Source organism: Manis javanica, chromosome 11, assembly GCF_040802235.1.
Source record: "Manis javanica isolate MJ-LG chromosome 11, MJ_LKY, whole genome shotgun sequence".
Taxonomy (NCBI): Eukaryota; Metazoa; Chordata; class Mammalia; order Pholidota; family Manidae; genus Manis; species Manis javanica.
The window spans coordinates 104,729,724-104,746,681 of record NC_133166.1 but is presented as its reverse complement, the minus strand read 5'-3'; the positions used below and the strand labels follow the sequence as shown (position 1 = coordinate 104,746,681).

Below are 16,958 nucleotides of genomic sequence, written 5' to 3'. Positions count from 1 at the left end.
TTATTAGACTAGATGGGATGGATATAAAAGTGCACTCAACCTTTCTTTTTTTCCAAATTACCGCCACTGAGTTCTTAATGTGGTGTGGAAATAGTGGAGTAGGTGGAGTGGTGGGGATGTGGTGAGTGCAGCCAGCCTGTACTGAGCACTAACTGTGAGCCAAGTAGTGTTGTAAGTGCTTTATACGGGCTTTCATGTAGTCTTCACAACAACCCTATTAATATCTACTAATATCTATTACAGCTGTTAATATCTTCATTGTATAAGAAACTTGGGTTTAGAGTGCTTAAGTATTTTATCTGAGATCACCTAGCCAGGAAGTGGAGGAGCCAGGGGACAAACCCAGGGGATCTGATTCTCCCATGCCAAGTTACTTTATCACTACACCATACTTGTCAGGAGATAATTTCGGTCTTTTATTATTATTTATTGTGACTTCCTTCATGTGCACTGGTGAATTGCTAGGCATTTTGCCCAACTTCTTAATACAAAATTATTCCATCTGTAGTATATAAAGGGGCACAGAGAACAAATTATTTTGTGTAGTCACGCTTAATTTACTATAATTATTTGAATTCCACCGATTAAACACAAAGACAAATATTTTCTGTCTTCTTTAAACATATAGACAGATACAGTAATCAAAGGACTTTGGTATTCCTTCCTGTGCCACTGAATTAGGGATGTAAGCCTAGTTTTATCCAGATGCCAGAAGGCCAAGAACATATGTAAAGCCATGGCTTCCACTATACTTTCTCTTGTACTATTTTGTGAGCCCAGACCTGTCTTGTTTTCATAGCGGTGAAGAAGCGTGTAGCAGTCAGATTCATGGATGACTCAAATGCTTCTCAGAAAGAGCCAGGTGTGTGGAATGTGGGTTTGGTCTGGTGTAGAAGTCGCCAATTTTTTTCTTTAAAGGGCCAGACAGTGAACATTTTAGGCTTTGCAAGCCACTTGATCTCCATCACAAATATTAAACTCTGCTGCTATAGTTGGATAAGACTTTACAAAAATGTGGCAGGCCAGGTTTGGATCAAGGACCATAGTTTGCTCATTCCCTGGTCTGAACTTTAGAAAGTACAAGGACCTAGGCTCTACTGAAAACATAGTATGTGCTCATGGCAACCATAAGGTGTGTGTGTGGGGGGGGGTGCCTCACTTCTGTAAACCTTGGGATCCACATCTAGATAAAGAAAAATGAGTGGAAATGTTCTATCCTTCCTCAAAAATATTTACAAATTCATGTACTGTGTTTTCTGGGTTTTGTATTCATCGATTTTTCTTACAACTTAAATATTTTTAAAGAATGTGTTAACACACATTATGAAATAGTATACATGATATTCACTTAAAAAAATAAACCAATCCTGTGTAGTTATATAGGATACATACATAGATGAAAATCTAGACATACATGTAATAGAATAAAAATAGGGTGATCTTCACATGGTGGAATTTCAGTTTATTTTTATTTTCACTTTTTGTCTGTTTCTAACTTTTTACATGAAAAGCATGTATTATTTCAAATATTTTAGACTCCAAGTCAGGTAAAACTTCTTGATCTTGCCTGCTAAGCCTGTTTTTACGAGCTCTGTTTCTTTCATTCAGTAAAACTCTCCAGTGTAGGCAGTGGGAGAAGTCTCTTTGAAGCTCTTTCTTTCACTATGGATTCTATCTAGTAGGCAAAGAAGAGCTAACAGTCAAGAATTAGGTATAGTAGTAATGCTCAATATGTTTTTCAGGAAGAAATGATATATGAGTAAACTGGTTGGTACCCAGACAGGATTTCATGGGGGGTTAGTCCTCAGTGTGGTCACCAATTTGAAGGTCTAATTCATATCATTTCAAGTTTTGGGACTTAATTTTTTTCAGTTCACCCAGAGGAGAGTAATATATTAAGGCAGGACTCAAACCTACCAAACTTACAATAGCTTGATACATATATCAGAATTCCAATGTACTAATCCACATTGAGGGAAAAAAATATGACTATTAAAATGTGCCTGGTTGAGTACTTCTGCTTCAGGCTATGACATTTCTTGTATTAGACAAACTCTCCCACTGAGAATAGCTAGCAAAACTAGATAAGTAAAAAATATATATATATCTTTAAAGGTATTGGAAAGTTATTAAGGAGGTGAGGACTTGGATCAAGATCTTGGTGGCTATGCTTTTCCCCTTGAGGTATTTGCTGATTAGTAAAGCAGTGGCTAAGAAACTGGGCAATATTTTCAGTAGTCTCATGGAACTGAGAGAACAAAACTTGAAATTCAGGAATAGGAACCCCAATAGACACCCCAGAGTTGACCACGGAAAGGCTACATTCTGTAAGTAAGGGCTTTACCATAAACAGACCAGCTTTTGCAAAGACTGAAACCTAGCTTCACTCTGCTCTGTCTTAATGTGGATTGAAGTGATTTGTCTTGGTCCTGTCGTTCTCAAAGTATAGTCTCCAGATTAGAAGCATCACCTGAGAACTAATTAACTAATTAGAAATGCAAATTCTCAGACCCCACTCCAGACCCTCTGAATCAGGACTTAGGGAGGTAGAGCCTAGCAATTTGTATTTCACAAGCCCTCCAAGTGGTTCTGATGCAAGTGAAAGTTTGAGAACCACTTCTTTAGCCTATCTGCCAAAGGAAAAGAATATCCTCTTTGGAGGATGACATCTTCCAGAGCTGTAAGTTATTACTACATGTTTTCATTAAAAATGCCTGGCATTGGTTAAAAAATAACCACACACTCCAAGAAATAAGGCTGATTTTTCAAAAGACTAAGAGGAAAAAAAAAAGATCCACATATTAATATTATCAGACATGGACTTTAAAATAATTATGGTTAATATGTTCAAGAAAATAGAAGATGAAGAATTTCCACAGAACTGCAATATATGTAAAAGAATCAAATGGAAATTCTAGAACTCAAAAATAAAATAATGGAATTAAGAAATTTGACTAGTTTGTTTATAGTAGACCATCTGAAGAGAGGATTAGTGAGCTAACTAGATTGGAGAGTAGAATATATGTAGAATGAAACCCAGAGAGATAAAAGGATGGAAAATAAGAAACATAATAAATAAATTGAAAACAGCTAATAAGGCTTAACATAAGTATAATTGGAGTCCCAGAAGAGGAGAAGATAGGAATTAGCCACTCTTTTGGTGAAACACCATTTTTACTTGAAAGAATGGCTGGTCAAACTATGGTTATTCAGACTTGAGTATCTGGCAGACGTTTTCTTGAAAATGAACACAATGAGCCTGTTATTTCACATATTTGTTGCCAGTTATAAAATTTTTCATTTCAAGCAGAAATCAGAATTTTGGAAAGCTTTTATCTGCCCTTGAAATATTATTGACTGCTTCCTAATATATAAAGACTTTTCTAAGATCAAAGATGATATTAAAGAATGTCAGTGGGGGATTATGCTTTATTTTTATTATTTTTTATTGCACTACAATTGACATATAGAACACTGTATTAGTTTGAGATGTACATGATTCAATAAATATATTACAAAATGATCACTACAGTAAGCTTTGAAACATCCATCATTATACATAGTTACAAATTTTATGTCCTTATGATAAGAACTTCTAAGGTTTACTCTCTTAGCACCTTTCAAATATACAATACATATTGTTAACTGTAGTCACCATGCTGTGCATCACATCCCCAGGACTTACTCATCTTAGAGCTGAAAGTTTGTACCTTTTAACCACCTTCACCTGCTTTGCTGACTACCCAACCCCCACCTCTGTCAACCACAAATCTCTTATCTATACCTATAGGTTTGGTTTTTGTTTTTTTTTTAGATTCTACATATAAGTGAGATAAAGTGGCTACACAAATTTTTTTCCACCAACATTGCACAAGGGTTCCCTTTTCTCCACATCCTCATCAATGCTTGTTATTTCTTCTCTTTTTGGTAATAGCCATGCTAACAGGTGTGAAGTGATATATCTTTGTGGTTTTGATTTGCATCTCCCTGAGGGTTACTGATGCTAAGCACCTTTTCATGTACTTATTGGCCATTTGTATGTCTTTTTGGAATAATGTTCAGTCCCTCTGCTTATTTTTTAATTGGATTTTTTTTCTATTGAGTTGTATGAGTTCTCTATCTATTTTGGATATTAACCCCTTGTTACATACATGATTTGCCAGTATTTTCTCCAGTCTGTAGGTTGCCTTTTCATTTTGTTGATGGTTTCCTTTGCTGTGCAGCTTTCCCGCTTGCATTGTCCCACATATTTATTTTTGCTTTTGTTCCCTTTTCTTTTGTTGTCAAATCCAAGAAATCATAGCCAAAACCAATGTCAAGGAGCTTGCCCCTTACGTTAAAGAATCTGATTTATAAAATTAGTATTATATAATGAAATGTGTCAACATTTGTAAGATCTGCAACAATGTTTTCTAAATGACCAATGCATGGTGATCCAAAATCAAGCAGTGGCCAAGAAGATCTATTCAAGGTGCAAGATAGACCAATGGATTTCAATATCACAGAATATGAAAAGTCTATTAGCGTGATTTCAAATTCCACATTGCAACTAATCCTTAAGAAACTACCACTTTTGTTTTGGAATAGTATCAAAGCAGAATATGCATAATTATCTGAAAAGGCTATTGTAATACTCCTTGCTTTTCCAACTCATACTCTGCAGGACTGTGTATTATTTACATAATTTAACTAAAATGATATATTGCAACATTGAATGCAGAGGATTTATGGAAATCTAGCTGTTTTCTGTGAAGCCAACATTAAAGAATTCATAAAAATGTAAAACAATCCCACTTATTAAATTTGATTTGGAAAATATAGCTGTTTTTCAAAAACGGTAAGTTATTGATACGAACATGTAACAGGGTTGTTATTTTTAAATTAAATAAATGCATATTTTTAAATTTCTCAGTTTTAATTTTAGTAAGGTAAATGTTAATGGAAATATCCCACATAAACAAAAGCTCTTGAGGGTGCTCAGTAATTTTTAAAAATGTAAAAGAGTCCTGATACCACAAAATTTGAAAGCCATTGCTGTTATTAAAATAACAATTAAAATATACAATAAGGATATTCTGAACAATTTTGTGCCACTAAGTGTGAAACTATGAAGTTCTTCTAAAAACAATAACAAAACAGAAAGTCTGAATAGGCTTAAATCTGTTAAAATAATTGAAATCCTTATTTAAAACTTTCCCATAAAGGACACTCTAAACCCAGATGGCTTTATTGGTACACTTATTTAAGGAGGAAATAACCCCAATCTTATATAAAATCTTAGAGGAAATAGACAAGGGGAAGAACACTTCCAAACTTATAACCTTAATTCCTAGACTTGGCCAGGTTATTATAAGAAGGAAAAATTACAGGCCATTTTCTCTCATTAATATGCATGGAGAAATCCTAAGCTCAACAGTAATTAATCTTTGTAAAAGTAGGTATAGAGGGGCAAAGAAAAAGATGATGGAGTAGGAAGGCAAGATAAAACCTCCTCGCAAAAACATAACAGGAAAATACAGCAAATACGACTAAACATGAAAATGACCTGAAGACTGCAGAACAGACGCCCTACACCTGGGGAAAAAGAAAAGACCTCACGGAGAAGGGTAAAGTGGCAGAGCAGTGATGAAGCAGGACCCAAGCCCTCCCCCAACCCTAGCCTACAGGCAGGAGAAAGCAGAATGGAGTGGGGAGGGGGTAGGAGCCCAGAATGCTGCACATCTGGCCCTGGAGATCTGCTCCAGGAGCACAAGCCCACATTGCACTGGGTTCTGGTGATTAGTGGGGCTGGACAGCTGGAACACTCAGGGAGACTGAGACTCCAGCCACTTGTGGAGGACAGGCATAAACCACCAGTCCGACTGAGACCTAAAGCAGAGGCAGCAGCTTGAAAGACTTGACAGCAGTGGGAGGGCTACCAGAGGGCCAAGTTGGACAGAACTCTCTGCTCAGGAGAAAGGGAAAGTGGACGATACCTCCCCAGCCCTCCCTTGGTACAGTAGATCGAGAACTCTTGGGAGCTCCAGACAGTCCAGCCCCCTCAATGGCATCGCAGCCCTGAGCCGCCTCCTTGTGCGTACCGCCAGTGAGCTAACCCACTCAGCCCAACAGCAGCATCAGACTTTTCTGCCTCTTCAGGCAGAGGGACACTTTTCCAGCTTTTTTGGCCCCATTGCAGCCCAACTGGGGAGGAGTCTGCAGGAGCCAACCCAGAGAGCTCCTTCCTTCCCAGAGGTGTCCAAGCCCAGTGCTGCTTGTCCTGCCCTGCCTCAGAGCCTCACAACTGGCCTGACCACCCCATTAACCCTGCAACCCCACCATTGCTGCAGGGCAGGCAGAAGTCAGCCCCACGAACAGCGATCCCAGCAGAGGCCTCTGCTCAGATCACAAAGACAACTGAGGCAATCTGCCCACGCTGGAGACTCAGACCACTACCAGTAGACAGAAAGGTGGCTCTGCCCACTGCACACCAGTGGCAACTGGGGCTCCTACAAAGTAGAACCAGACACTGGAGAGGAAAGAGTCTTGAACTTCTGGGAACCATAGGATGCCTCCTTCATAAAGCTATTCCTTTATAGGCCAGGAAGCATAACAGATCCATTTAATACAAAGGACAAAACTCTGAAACTCTGAAAAAATGAAGAGGCAGATGAATATATTCCTAACAAAACTACAGTACAAGACATCAGAAAGAGGGCTAAATGAAACAGAGATCACCAATCTTTCTGATAAAGATTTCAAAGTAGAAGTCATAAACATGCTCATGATTTACAGAAAAATATTCAAGATGTCAGGGAGGACTTCAACAAGGAGAGAGAAGAGCTGAGAAAGAGCCACTCAGAGCTGAAGAATACAGTAACTGAAATGAAACATACAATGTAGGGATTTAAGGGTAGATTACTGCAAGTAGAGGAAAGAGTCAATAAGATGGAAATTAGGGATCAGGAACACAAAGCTGAGGAACAGAGAAATAAAAGGATCTCTAGGATTGAAAGAATGATAAAAAAGCTGTGTGCCAATCCAAATGAAACAATATTCACATAATAGGGATACCAGAAGGAGAAGAGAGAGACAAAGGATAGAAAGTCTCTGAGGAAACAGTTGTTGAAAACTTCCCCAATATGGGGAAGGATATAGACATTCAGGTCATGGGAACTCAGAGAACCCCTAACAAAAGGGACCCCAGGAAGACAACACCAAGACATATAATTAAAATGGCAAAAATCAAGGATAAGGAGAAAATATTGAAAGCAGCCAAAGAAAAAAGATTACTTAGAAAACCCATCAGGCTATCAGCAGACTTCTCAGAAGACACTTTGCATATCGGAAGGGAGTGGCATGAAATATTTAATGTACAGAAACAGAAGGACCTCCAACCAAGAATCCTGTACCTGGCAAGATTATCACTGAAATTTGAAGCAAAGACTAAACAATTTCCAGGTAAACAAAAGTTGAAGGGATTCATCAGCAGTAAGCCAGCCTTAAGGGATATACTAAAGGGACTGCTGTAGATGGAAATATCCCTAAGGCTAAATAGATTTCACCAGTGAAAATAAATCCATAGTAAAGGCAGTAGACCAATTACTTACCAAGCAAGTATGAAATTAAAAGAAAATCAACTATACGCAAACTCCGTCAAAGGATACACAGAAAGTGCAGATGATAACATCTAATAAAGTGTGGAGGAGGAAGAAGGAAAAAAAGCACCTTTAAATTGTGTTTGAAATAGAGTAATCAGCAACTTAATATAGACTGTTACATAGGAAGGAAACTATCCTTGAACCTTTGGTAATGACAAAACTAAAGCCTAGATACACAAAAAACTTTTTAAAGAGAAATCTAATCACAACGCTAAAGAAACCCATCAAATAATAAGAGAAGAGTATAAGAGAGGAAGAAATGAACAGAGAGGAGCTATAAAAAACAACCGAAAAACAATAAAGTAGCAATGAGTATTCATCTATCAATAATTACCTTAAATGTAATTATTGAAAAACATAGAGTAGCAGAATGGTTAAAGAAACAAAGACCCATCTGTATGCTGCCTACAAACATTTCAGACCCAGTGACATACTCAGACTAAAAGTGAAGGGATGGAAAAGGTATTTCATGCAAATAATAGGGAGAAAAAAGCAGAAGTAATAGTACTTATATCAGACAAAATAGATTTCAAAACAAAGGAAGTTGTTAACAGGAGTCAAGGACATTACATAGTGATAAAGAGGTCAGTCCAACAAGAGGGAATAACCATTATAAATATCTATGCACCCAATATAGGAGCACCTAAATATGTAAAACAAATACTAACAATTAAAGGGGGAAACAGATTGCACCACATTCATTTTAGGAAACTTTTAACATACCACACACATCAATAGATCAACCAGACAGAAAATAAATAAGGAAACAGAGGCACTGAACAATATATTACATGGACTTAACAGGTATCTACAGAACATTCTGCCCAAAAACAGCAGGAATGTTTTTCTAAAGTCTACATGGAATGTTCTCCAGAACATATCACATACTAAGCCACAAAAAAGAGCCTCAGTAAATTAAAAAAGATGGAAATTGTATCAAGCAGCTTCTCAGACCACAATGGTATGAAACTAGAAATAAATTACACAAAAAACAAAAAAGCCTACAAGCACCCATAGGCTAAACAACATGCTTCTAAATGATCAGTGGACCAATGAACAAAATAAATAGAAATCAAGCAATACATGGAGACAAATGAAAACTAAAGTTCAACAGCACAAAATCTGTGGGACGTTGTGAAGGCAGTTCTAAGTTGGAAGTACATACCAATACAGGCCTGCCTCAAGAAACAAGAACAATTCCAAATAAACAGTCTAAACTCACAATTCAAGAAACTAGAAAATGAAGAACAAATGAATCCCAAAGTTAATAGAAGGAGGGACATAATAAAGATCAGAGCAGAAATAAATAAAATAGAGAAGAATGAAACAATAGAAAAAGTCAATAAAACCAGGTGCTGGTTCTTTGAGAAAATAAACAAAATAGATTTACCAAGAAAAAAAGAGAGTACACAAAATCAGAAATGAAGAAGGAATAATCAGTGGATGCCACAGAAATACAAAGAATTGTTAGAGAATACTATGAAAAATTATATGCCAATAAATTGGACAACCTAGAGGAAATGGGCAACTTTCTAGAAAAATACAAGCTTCTAAGACTGACCTGAGAAGAAACAGCAAAAAAACTCTGAACAGACCAATTACCAGCAATCAAAGTGAACTGGTAATCAAAAAACTCTCGGAAAACAAAACTCCAGGTCCAGATGGCTTCACAGCTGATTTCTACCAAACATTTAAAGAAGTGCTCATACCCATCCTTAAAGTATTCCAAAAGGCAGAAGAGGAGGGAATACTTCCAGACTCATTCTGAGGCCAGCATCACTCTAATACTAAAATGAGGCAAAGACAGCACAAAAAAAAGAGAATTAAAGATCGATATTCCTGATAAACGTAGATGCAAAATATTAGCAAACTGAATTTAAAAATACATCAAAAAGATCATCCATCATGACCAAGTGGGATTTATTCCAGGGATGCAAGGATGGTACAATATTCATCAATCAGTCAATATCATATACTCCATTAACAAAAAGGATAAAAACTACATGATCATCTCAATAGGTGCTGAAAGAGCATTTGACAAAATTCAGCATCCATTCATGCTAAAAGCTCTCAACAAAATGGGTATAGAGGGTATGTACCTCAAAGTAATAAAGGCCATATGTGACAAACCCACAGCCAAAATCATACTTACTAGCAGAAAGCTGAAAGTTTTTCCTCTAAGATCAGGAACAAGACAAGGATGACCATTCTCACCACTTTTATTCAAAATAGTACTGGAGGTCTTAGCCATGGCAATCAGATACCACAAAGAGGTAAAAGGCATCCAAATTGGTAAGAAAGAAGTTAAGCTGTCACAATTTGAAGATGACATGATAATATACCTAGAAAACCCTAAAGACTCCACCAAAAAAGCTATTAGAACTAATAACTGGATTCAGGAAAGTTGCAGGATACAAAATTAATACACAGAAATCTGTTGTGTTCCTATATACTAACAACAAACTAGTAGAAAAAGAAATCAGGAAAACAACTACATTTATAATTGCATCAAAAAAAATACCTAGAATAAACCTAACCAAGGAGGTCAAAACCTATACTCTGAAAACTATAAGACACTCATGAGAGAAATTAAAGAAGACATCAATAAATGGAAATGTATGCCATGCTCATGGATAGAAGAATTAATATTGTTAAAATGGCCATCCTGCCCAGAGCAATTTACAGATTCAATGCAATCCCTATCAAAATGCCAACAGTATTTTTCAGTGAGCTAGAACAAATAGTCCTAAAATCCATATGGAACCAGAAAAGCCCAAATAGTAAAAGAAATCCTGAGAAAGAAGAACAAAGCTAGGGGATTACACTCCCTGACTTAAAGTCTACTACAAAGTGACAGTAATCAAAACAGTTTGGTATGGGCACAAGACCAGACCCATAGATCAATGGAACATAATAGAGAGCCCAGATATAAACCCATGCATATATGATAAAGGAGTCATGAATATACAATGGGGAAAGACAGCCTCTTCAATAACTGGTGTTGGGAAAACTGGACAACTTTCAGTAAGAGAATGAAACTAAATTATTGTCTAACTCCATACACAAAAGTATACTCAAAATGGATCAAAGACCAGAATGTAAATCATGAAATGACAAAGCTCTCAGAAGAAAACATAGACAAAAATCTCTTGACATTATTATGAGCAGTTTTTTCCCAAAAAGAACAAGTGGGATTACATCAAATTTGCATCAAACTAAAAAGTTTCTGTACAGCAAAGGACACCATCAGCAGAACAAAAAGGCATGGTACAGTATGGGAGAGTTTATTCATAAATGACTCATCTGATAAGGAGCTAACTTCCGAAATGTATAAAGAGTTCATATGCCTTAACACCTCAAAAAGCAAATAACCTGATTAAAAAATGGGTGGAGGACCTGAATAGATGCTTCTCCAAAGAAGAAATACAAATGGCCAATAGGCACATGAAAAGATGCTCCACATTGCTAATTGCTAGGGAAATGCAAATCAAAACCACCTCACACCAGTTAGAATGGTCACTATCCAAAAGACAAGAAATAAAAACTGTAGGCAATGATGTGGAGTAAAGAGAACCCTCCTGCACTGTTTGTGGGAATGTAAATTGGTGGAGCCACTGTGGAAAGTAGTATGGAGGTTCCTCAAAAAGCTAAAATTAGAAATATCATTCTATCCAGTAATTCCACTTCTAGGAATTTACCCAAAGAAAACAAAATCCCTGATTCTACAAGATATATGCATCCCTATGTTAATCACCACACTGTTTGCAATATCCAAGATATGGAAGCAACGCAGGTGTCCATCAGTAGATGAATGGATAAAGAAGATGTGGTACATATACACAATGGAATATTATTCATCCATAAAAAGAAAAGAAATCCTGCCATTTGCAACAACACGGATGGATCTAGAGGGTATTATACTCATTGAAATAAGCCAGGCAGAGAAAGACAAATACCGTATGATTTCACTTATTTGTAGAATATAAAAACAAAGCAAAACATAATAAAACAGCAGTAGACTCATAGACACTAAGTGACTGGTGGTTACCAAGGAGAAGGCATTGGGGTGGGTGCAAGGGAAGTTGAGGGGGATTAAGGAGCACAATAATTCGCAATCACAATATAAGTTGATCACGGGGAAGGTAGTATTGCATGGAGAATATAGCCACTGATTCTATAACATCTTTGTACGTTGATAGTAACCGCACTGGAGGCAGTGTGAATTTAATTACAGGGGTAACTGTTGAACCACTGTGTTGTACATTTGAAACAAATACAAGATTGTACATCAACAACAGTTCAATTTTTTTAAAAGTAAGTCTATATAAGAAGGATACATCATGACCAAGTTGCGCTTATACCCAAAATTTGGTGTAGTTTTATCATTCAAAAATTATTCACTGAGATTTACCACATTAACAGAAAAAAGAGGAAAGTTATAATCTCAGTATATGTGGAAGAAAAGCATGTGATAAAGTTCAACACATACTAATAATTAAAAAACAAAACACAAGCCAGAGACGGGTGAGATTCCCCAAGGGAGGAACAATCTAAGACAGGCACAGTCGCAGGGGGGCCATCAGGAGAGAAATTGGGGATCGACAGAGGGGAGGCTTAGAACCTCACCCCCACTGTTTTGAGAGAAATCTTCTGCATCTGTGGATGTTTTGCTGCCCTTGTCTAGCTTGGATTAATACTTAGTGCATAGGCACACACCTGATCATCTACATTTGCCCTCTTACAGCACTAAACTATGTTTTCTACCTTTATCTTGCATCTACCTACCACTTCAGCATTTTATCAAAAAATAATAATAATAATAATATAAGGGAGAAATGTGGGATCAACATATAAATCAAGTATAAAAATCAAACGAATAATCATATCTGACTTACTGTTTATAGTTCACGATGTGTGATCAAAACCGAAAGTTTCTGTGATGACTGCCCTTGCACTGTTCACCATGTAAGAACTTATTCACTATGTAAGAACTTGTTCACCATGTAAGAACTTGTTCATTATGCTTCAGAAGATTGGAGACTGTTGAGAAATAGGCTTGGGGTTGATTAATGACTGTGCATTGAGTCCTTTATACAGAATTTTATTGTTGTTAACAACCATTTGATCGATAAATATGAGAGATGCCCTCTCAAAAAAAAAAAAACACAGCCTGCTTCTATAGGAATGGCAAGGAATTGCTTTCATTTTACAAGTATCTACAGAAATCTTACAGTAGACACCACAGTGACAAAATGCTGAAAGCTTTCTTGCTGAAGACAGGAACAAAGCACAGAAACCTACTGTCATCACTCTTTTTCAGCATGTCCTGGGGGTTCTAGCCAGAGAATTAAGGCAAGAAGAGAAATGAAAATTTTAAGAATTGGAAAAGAGGAAATAAAGTGTTCAGTTTACATGTGACATGATCCTGCGTGAACAGTAATACATTTACAAATTATGTCTTGGATTATAATTTTTAGTGATAGCATTCCTGTCATTTCGATAGTGCCTGACTTCATTCTTAGAGTGCAGAACCACGTCACGTGTGGAAGCACCTTGCCACTCTTCAGATACCTGCAGCAAAGGCCTTACTCTGATACTGCTCGTTTCTGCAGGTCCTATCTGACTCCTGTACGCGACGAGGAAGCAGAGTCTTTGCGGAAAGCTCGCTCCAGACAAGCTCGGCAGACTCGAAGGTCTACGCAAGTGAGTGTGACCTCCCTTTTTAATGTCCTTTTGCTTGTATTCCTTTCCATTGGAAGTGCAATTGAAAAATAAGTGAGTGCCTTATTCCAGCCACTGTAGTAAAATAAAGGCTTTCACTGTGTTAAGTCTTACATTACATAGAATCAAATGAATTTATAGCTGCATCTACCCACTCGCGCTTATATTCCTTCAGGCCCAAAGCAGGTTTATCTCCTTTCTTTCCCAAGTGTCATCATTCCACTTTTGCTTAAGGGATCATGTCTTAAGAATCCCTAAAGAACAGTTTGACAGTGCCTCAAAATGTTAAACATAGAGTTACCGTATGACCCAGCAATTCTACTCTTAGCTATATACTCAAAAGAAATGACAACATAGGTCCACAAAAACTTGTGTGCAGATGTTCATAACAGCACTATTCACAGTGGCCAAAAACCCAAATTCAGTGTCTTCTCTGGCCAGAAGTTAATACTATTAGATCTTTAAGGAAGTTTCCCCACTCATTCATCCAGAGTTATTCCAGAGTTAGAGTGAAACTTCCCTGACCTTGTGATATTTTCCCAGGGTGTAACCCTAACGGACCTTCAAGAAGCAGAAAGGACTTTCAGCCGGTCCAGGGCAGAGCGGCAAGCCCAGGAGCAACCTAGCCAACAGCCCGCAGACACAGAAGGGCTCGAGGGGGGTGTGGACAAGCATGAGCCCCCGGCAGTCCTGGCAAAGGAAGCTGGGAAGGGCCAGCAGCCCTGGGGCGGGAGTCTGGATGAGGAGGTGAGCTCACTTTTGCTGTCATGTCGGTGCTAAAAGCAAGGACATTAATGTGGGGAACCTCTCCCTCACTGATGACTCAAATGCTGTGCTGCTTCGCAGTGGACAGCTCGTAGAAAACACCGTTTACGTCTGTCTTTAGTTGGCAAACCTGTTTGACTAAAAGGTTTCAGATGATATCGGTCCTTACGTGATGATTTTTTTCTTCTGGGAGTTAACTAATGCTTATTTTTTTTCCAATTTTATTGAGATATAATTGACATATAACATTGTATTAGCTTTAGGTGTACACTGTGATTTGATACATGTAAATACTGTGAAATGATTACCACAACAAGTTTAGTTAACTAAGTTTATTCTTTAACTAAAGAATGTGTCTTTCTATTCTGAAAAGAAAGGTCATCTTCTAATAAAACACAAATAGAAATATAAGCACGTTTATTGACTGTTTGCTTTATACCAGGCATTGTTTTAACTATTTCATCTGTATTTATTTAATCCTCAAAACAACCACCTGAGGTAGATATTATTATTCCTGTTTTAAATATGAGGAAATTGAGTCACAGTGAGGTTAAGTAACTTACCCAGCATTTCACACAGCTAAGAAGTGTGCAAGTAAGGACTTAAACATGGGCAATCTGGCTCCATAGCTTCCTCTCTTGACCGTTAGGATATCGTTCTCTAAACTCCTGCAAACCTATTTACAAAGCACTCCTTAATCTCATGCCACAAGATGTCACTGTTGGGGTGGGAATTTTGACTTACGTTCCATTTCTCAAGAGGAGTTGGTAGGCAAAGGTATAGAGTTATATTCAGGGTGAACATAACTCCTAGCTTACCTCAGATGGTTCCGGTTATACCTTTTATCTCTATGTGATTATCAGTAACTCTCCTTTTTATTCTCAGAGTGTCCCAGTTGGGATGATAAATTTTGGGTCACCATAGCTATAGGAAAAAGGAACCTCCGTCCTGCCCTAACTCTGAATGACTAGGCCACATAAACTGAGTTTCTGTTTATCAGCTCCTGTTTACTGAATGCTTATTACTAGGTACTGTTCTAAGCACCTAACATACATTATTTCACTTAATCCTCACAGCCCTCTCTGAGGAAGATATTCTCCCTATTTTACATATGAACATGGTGAGGCTCAGAGGAGTTAAGTAACCTAGTTAAGGACTCACAGTTATTAAGTGCTGAAGCTAGAATTTGAACCATGATCTGTCTGACTCCAAAGCTTACTGTATTTTATTGCCTCTATCTTTACAACTTATAAAGAAAAAAGTATACCATCTCTACCTGTAGTAAGAATTTCTCTTATTTCTGCATTTTCAGTAAACCAAGTTAAGGCTTATTGTCAGGATCTATTTGTGCTAACTCTTAAGAAAAAAAAAAATTAAAGGGGAAAATGGGATTTTTTTTTTAAGTTTCAGTAAGCCTGGTTATAACAAGTTGGTAGAGTGTTCAGAAATTGGTAAAATGCTCAGATTTAGTGTCTGTTTTCAGACAGCTCTCTATTCTGTTTCTTCGTATTCCTGAGCTTTCTATTTTCCTACATAAACCTTGCCTTTCAGCACTACATCTTTAAAAGGTCATCATCGTTCCTATTTTCATTCTAAAATCAAAGGTTTTTTATTAATAAGGTTAGTTCTACCTAGTGCCATTTGATCAACTTAGGAATAATTTTTTTGGGCTGCATTTGATAGGATGGTATTACCAGAATAGGAGTCCAGAAGCTATCCTTTCTGACTAATTAACTAATTTTAGTTTAGCTCGAAACTGTTTATTGAGCATCTACTCCTGATAAGCCTCTTGATATAGAAAGAGGCTATTTTTGAACGTATAATGTAGGGGGTGGCTACACGGGGAAGGCAGTATAACACAGAGAACACAAGTAGTGACTCTATAGCATCTTACTACGCTGATGGATGGTGACTGTAATGAGGTATGTGGGGGGGTACTTGATAATGGGGGAGTCTAGTAACCATAATGTTGTTCCTGTAATTGTACGTTAATGATAGCAAAAGAAAAAAAAGAAAAAGGCTATTTTTGATGAGCCTGCTGTTCTTTTCCTCTAGTTGAACTTGACCTCTAACATCTCATCCTGTTGGATTATTTCCAGCCTGTCTATCGTCGCCTGAGGTGTCCAGCTCAGCCAGACAAACCCACAACAACAGTGTCTCCTTCTGCGTCAAGACCCTCTCTCTTCACCAGTTCCCGTCTCCTGCGGACAATCAGATCTTCAGTCCCTGATTCTGAGAGTTCAGAGACTGCCACAAACACTGCAGTCGCAAAGGAAATGGACAAAAATGGTATGTGGAGCTTCAGAAAATAAACAGCCCCTTGCCAGTGCACATGCCCAAGATTCTTAAGCTCCGTACTTTGTTCTCCCTGTGGCCAGGGGGTGAAGAGGCGGACTTGGGTGATCAGCCCTCCAGTAGACTGTCCGTCCGGGAGAGGAGGCGGCCCAAGGAGCGACGAAGAGGCACGGGCATCAATTTCTGGACAAAGGATGTAAGTGGGTTTGCTCTGTGCTGGGCATATTGCATTACCTTTGGCTGCTGTCCTTAGTGCTGAGTTCAAAAGAAAGAGTCCCATGTGGTGCCATGAATTTTGCAGATGGTCAAGAAATATTACTGAGGGAAAGAGGAGAAGAAAGACTCAATCAGTGTGGGAATCATTTGGTTTATTCCTGCTGGATGCCCAGTGCCTGGCACAGTGCCAGCATGTAGTAGGCTTTCAGTAAATCACTGGTAAAGAATGAAAAAGAACTGAAAATGTGCAACGATCATGTAAACAAATATAACAAGTGAGCGAGCTTGTCACATTTCAGCAGTCTTCCCAGTATCCCCTGA

The 16,958-nt window shown here is 37.8% G+C and overlaps 1 protein-coding gene across 6 annotated transcripts in view; it reads left to right on the top strand.

Annotated features, from left to right (window-relative positions):
- Positions 1 to 16,958, top strand: part of PPP1R12B (protein phosphatase 1 regulatory subunit 12B) — a 222,102-nt gene that overhangs the window by 116,194 nt on the left and 88,950 nt on the right. For all 6 annotated transcript variants that reach the window (XM_073217141.1, XM_073217144.1, XM_073217143.1 and 3 more), the window contains 4 exons: positions 13,253 to 13,343; positions 13,905 to 14,108; positions 16,226 to 16,415; positions 16,505 to 16,617. In XM_073217141.1, the coding sequence (XP_073073242.1) occupies positions 13,253 to 13,343; positions 13,905 to 14,108; positions 16,226 to 16,415; positions 16,505 to 16,617 (598 nt within the window). The remainder of the gene's footprint in view (positions 1 to 13,252; positions 13,344 to 13,904; positions 14,109 to 16,225; positions 16,416 to 16,504; positions 16,618 to 16,958) is intronic.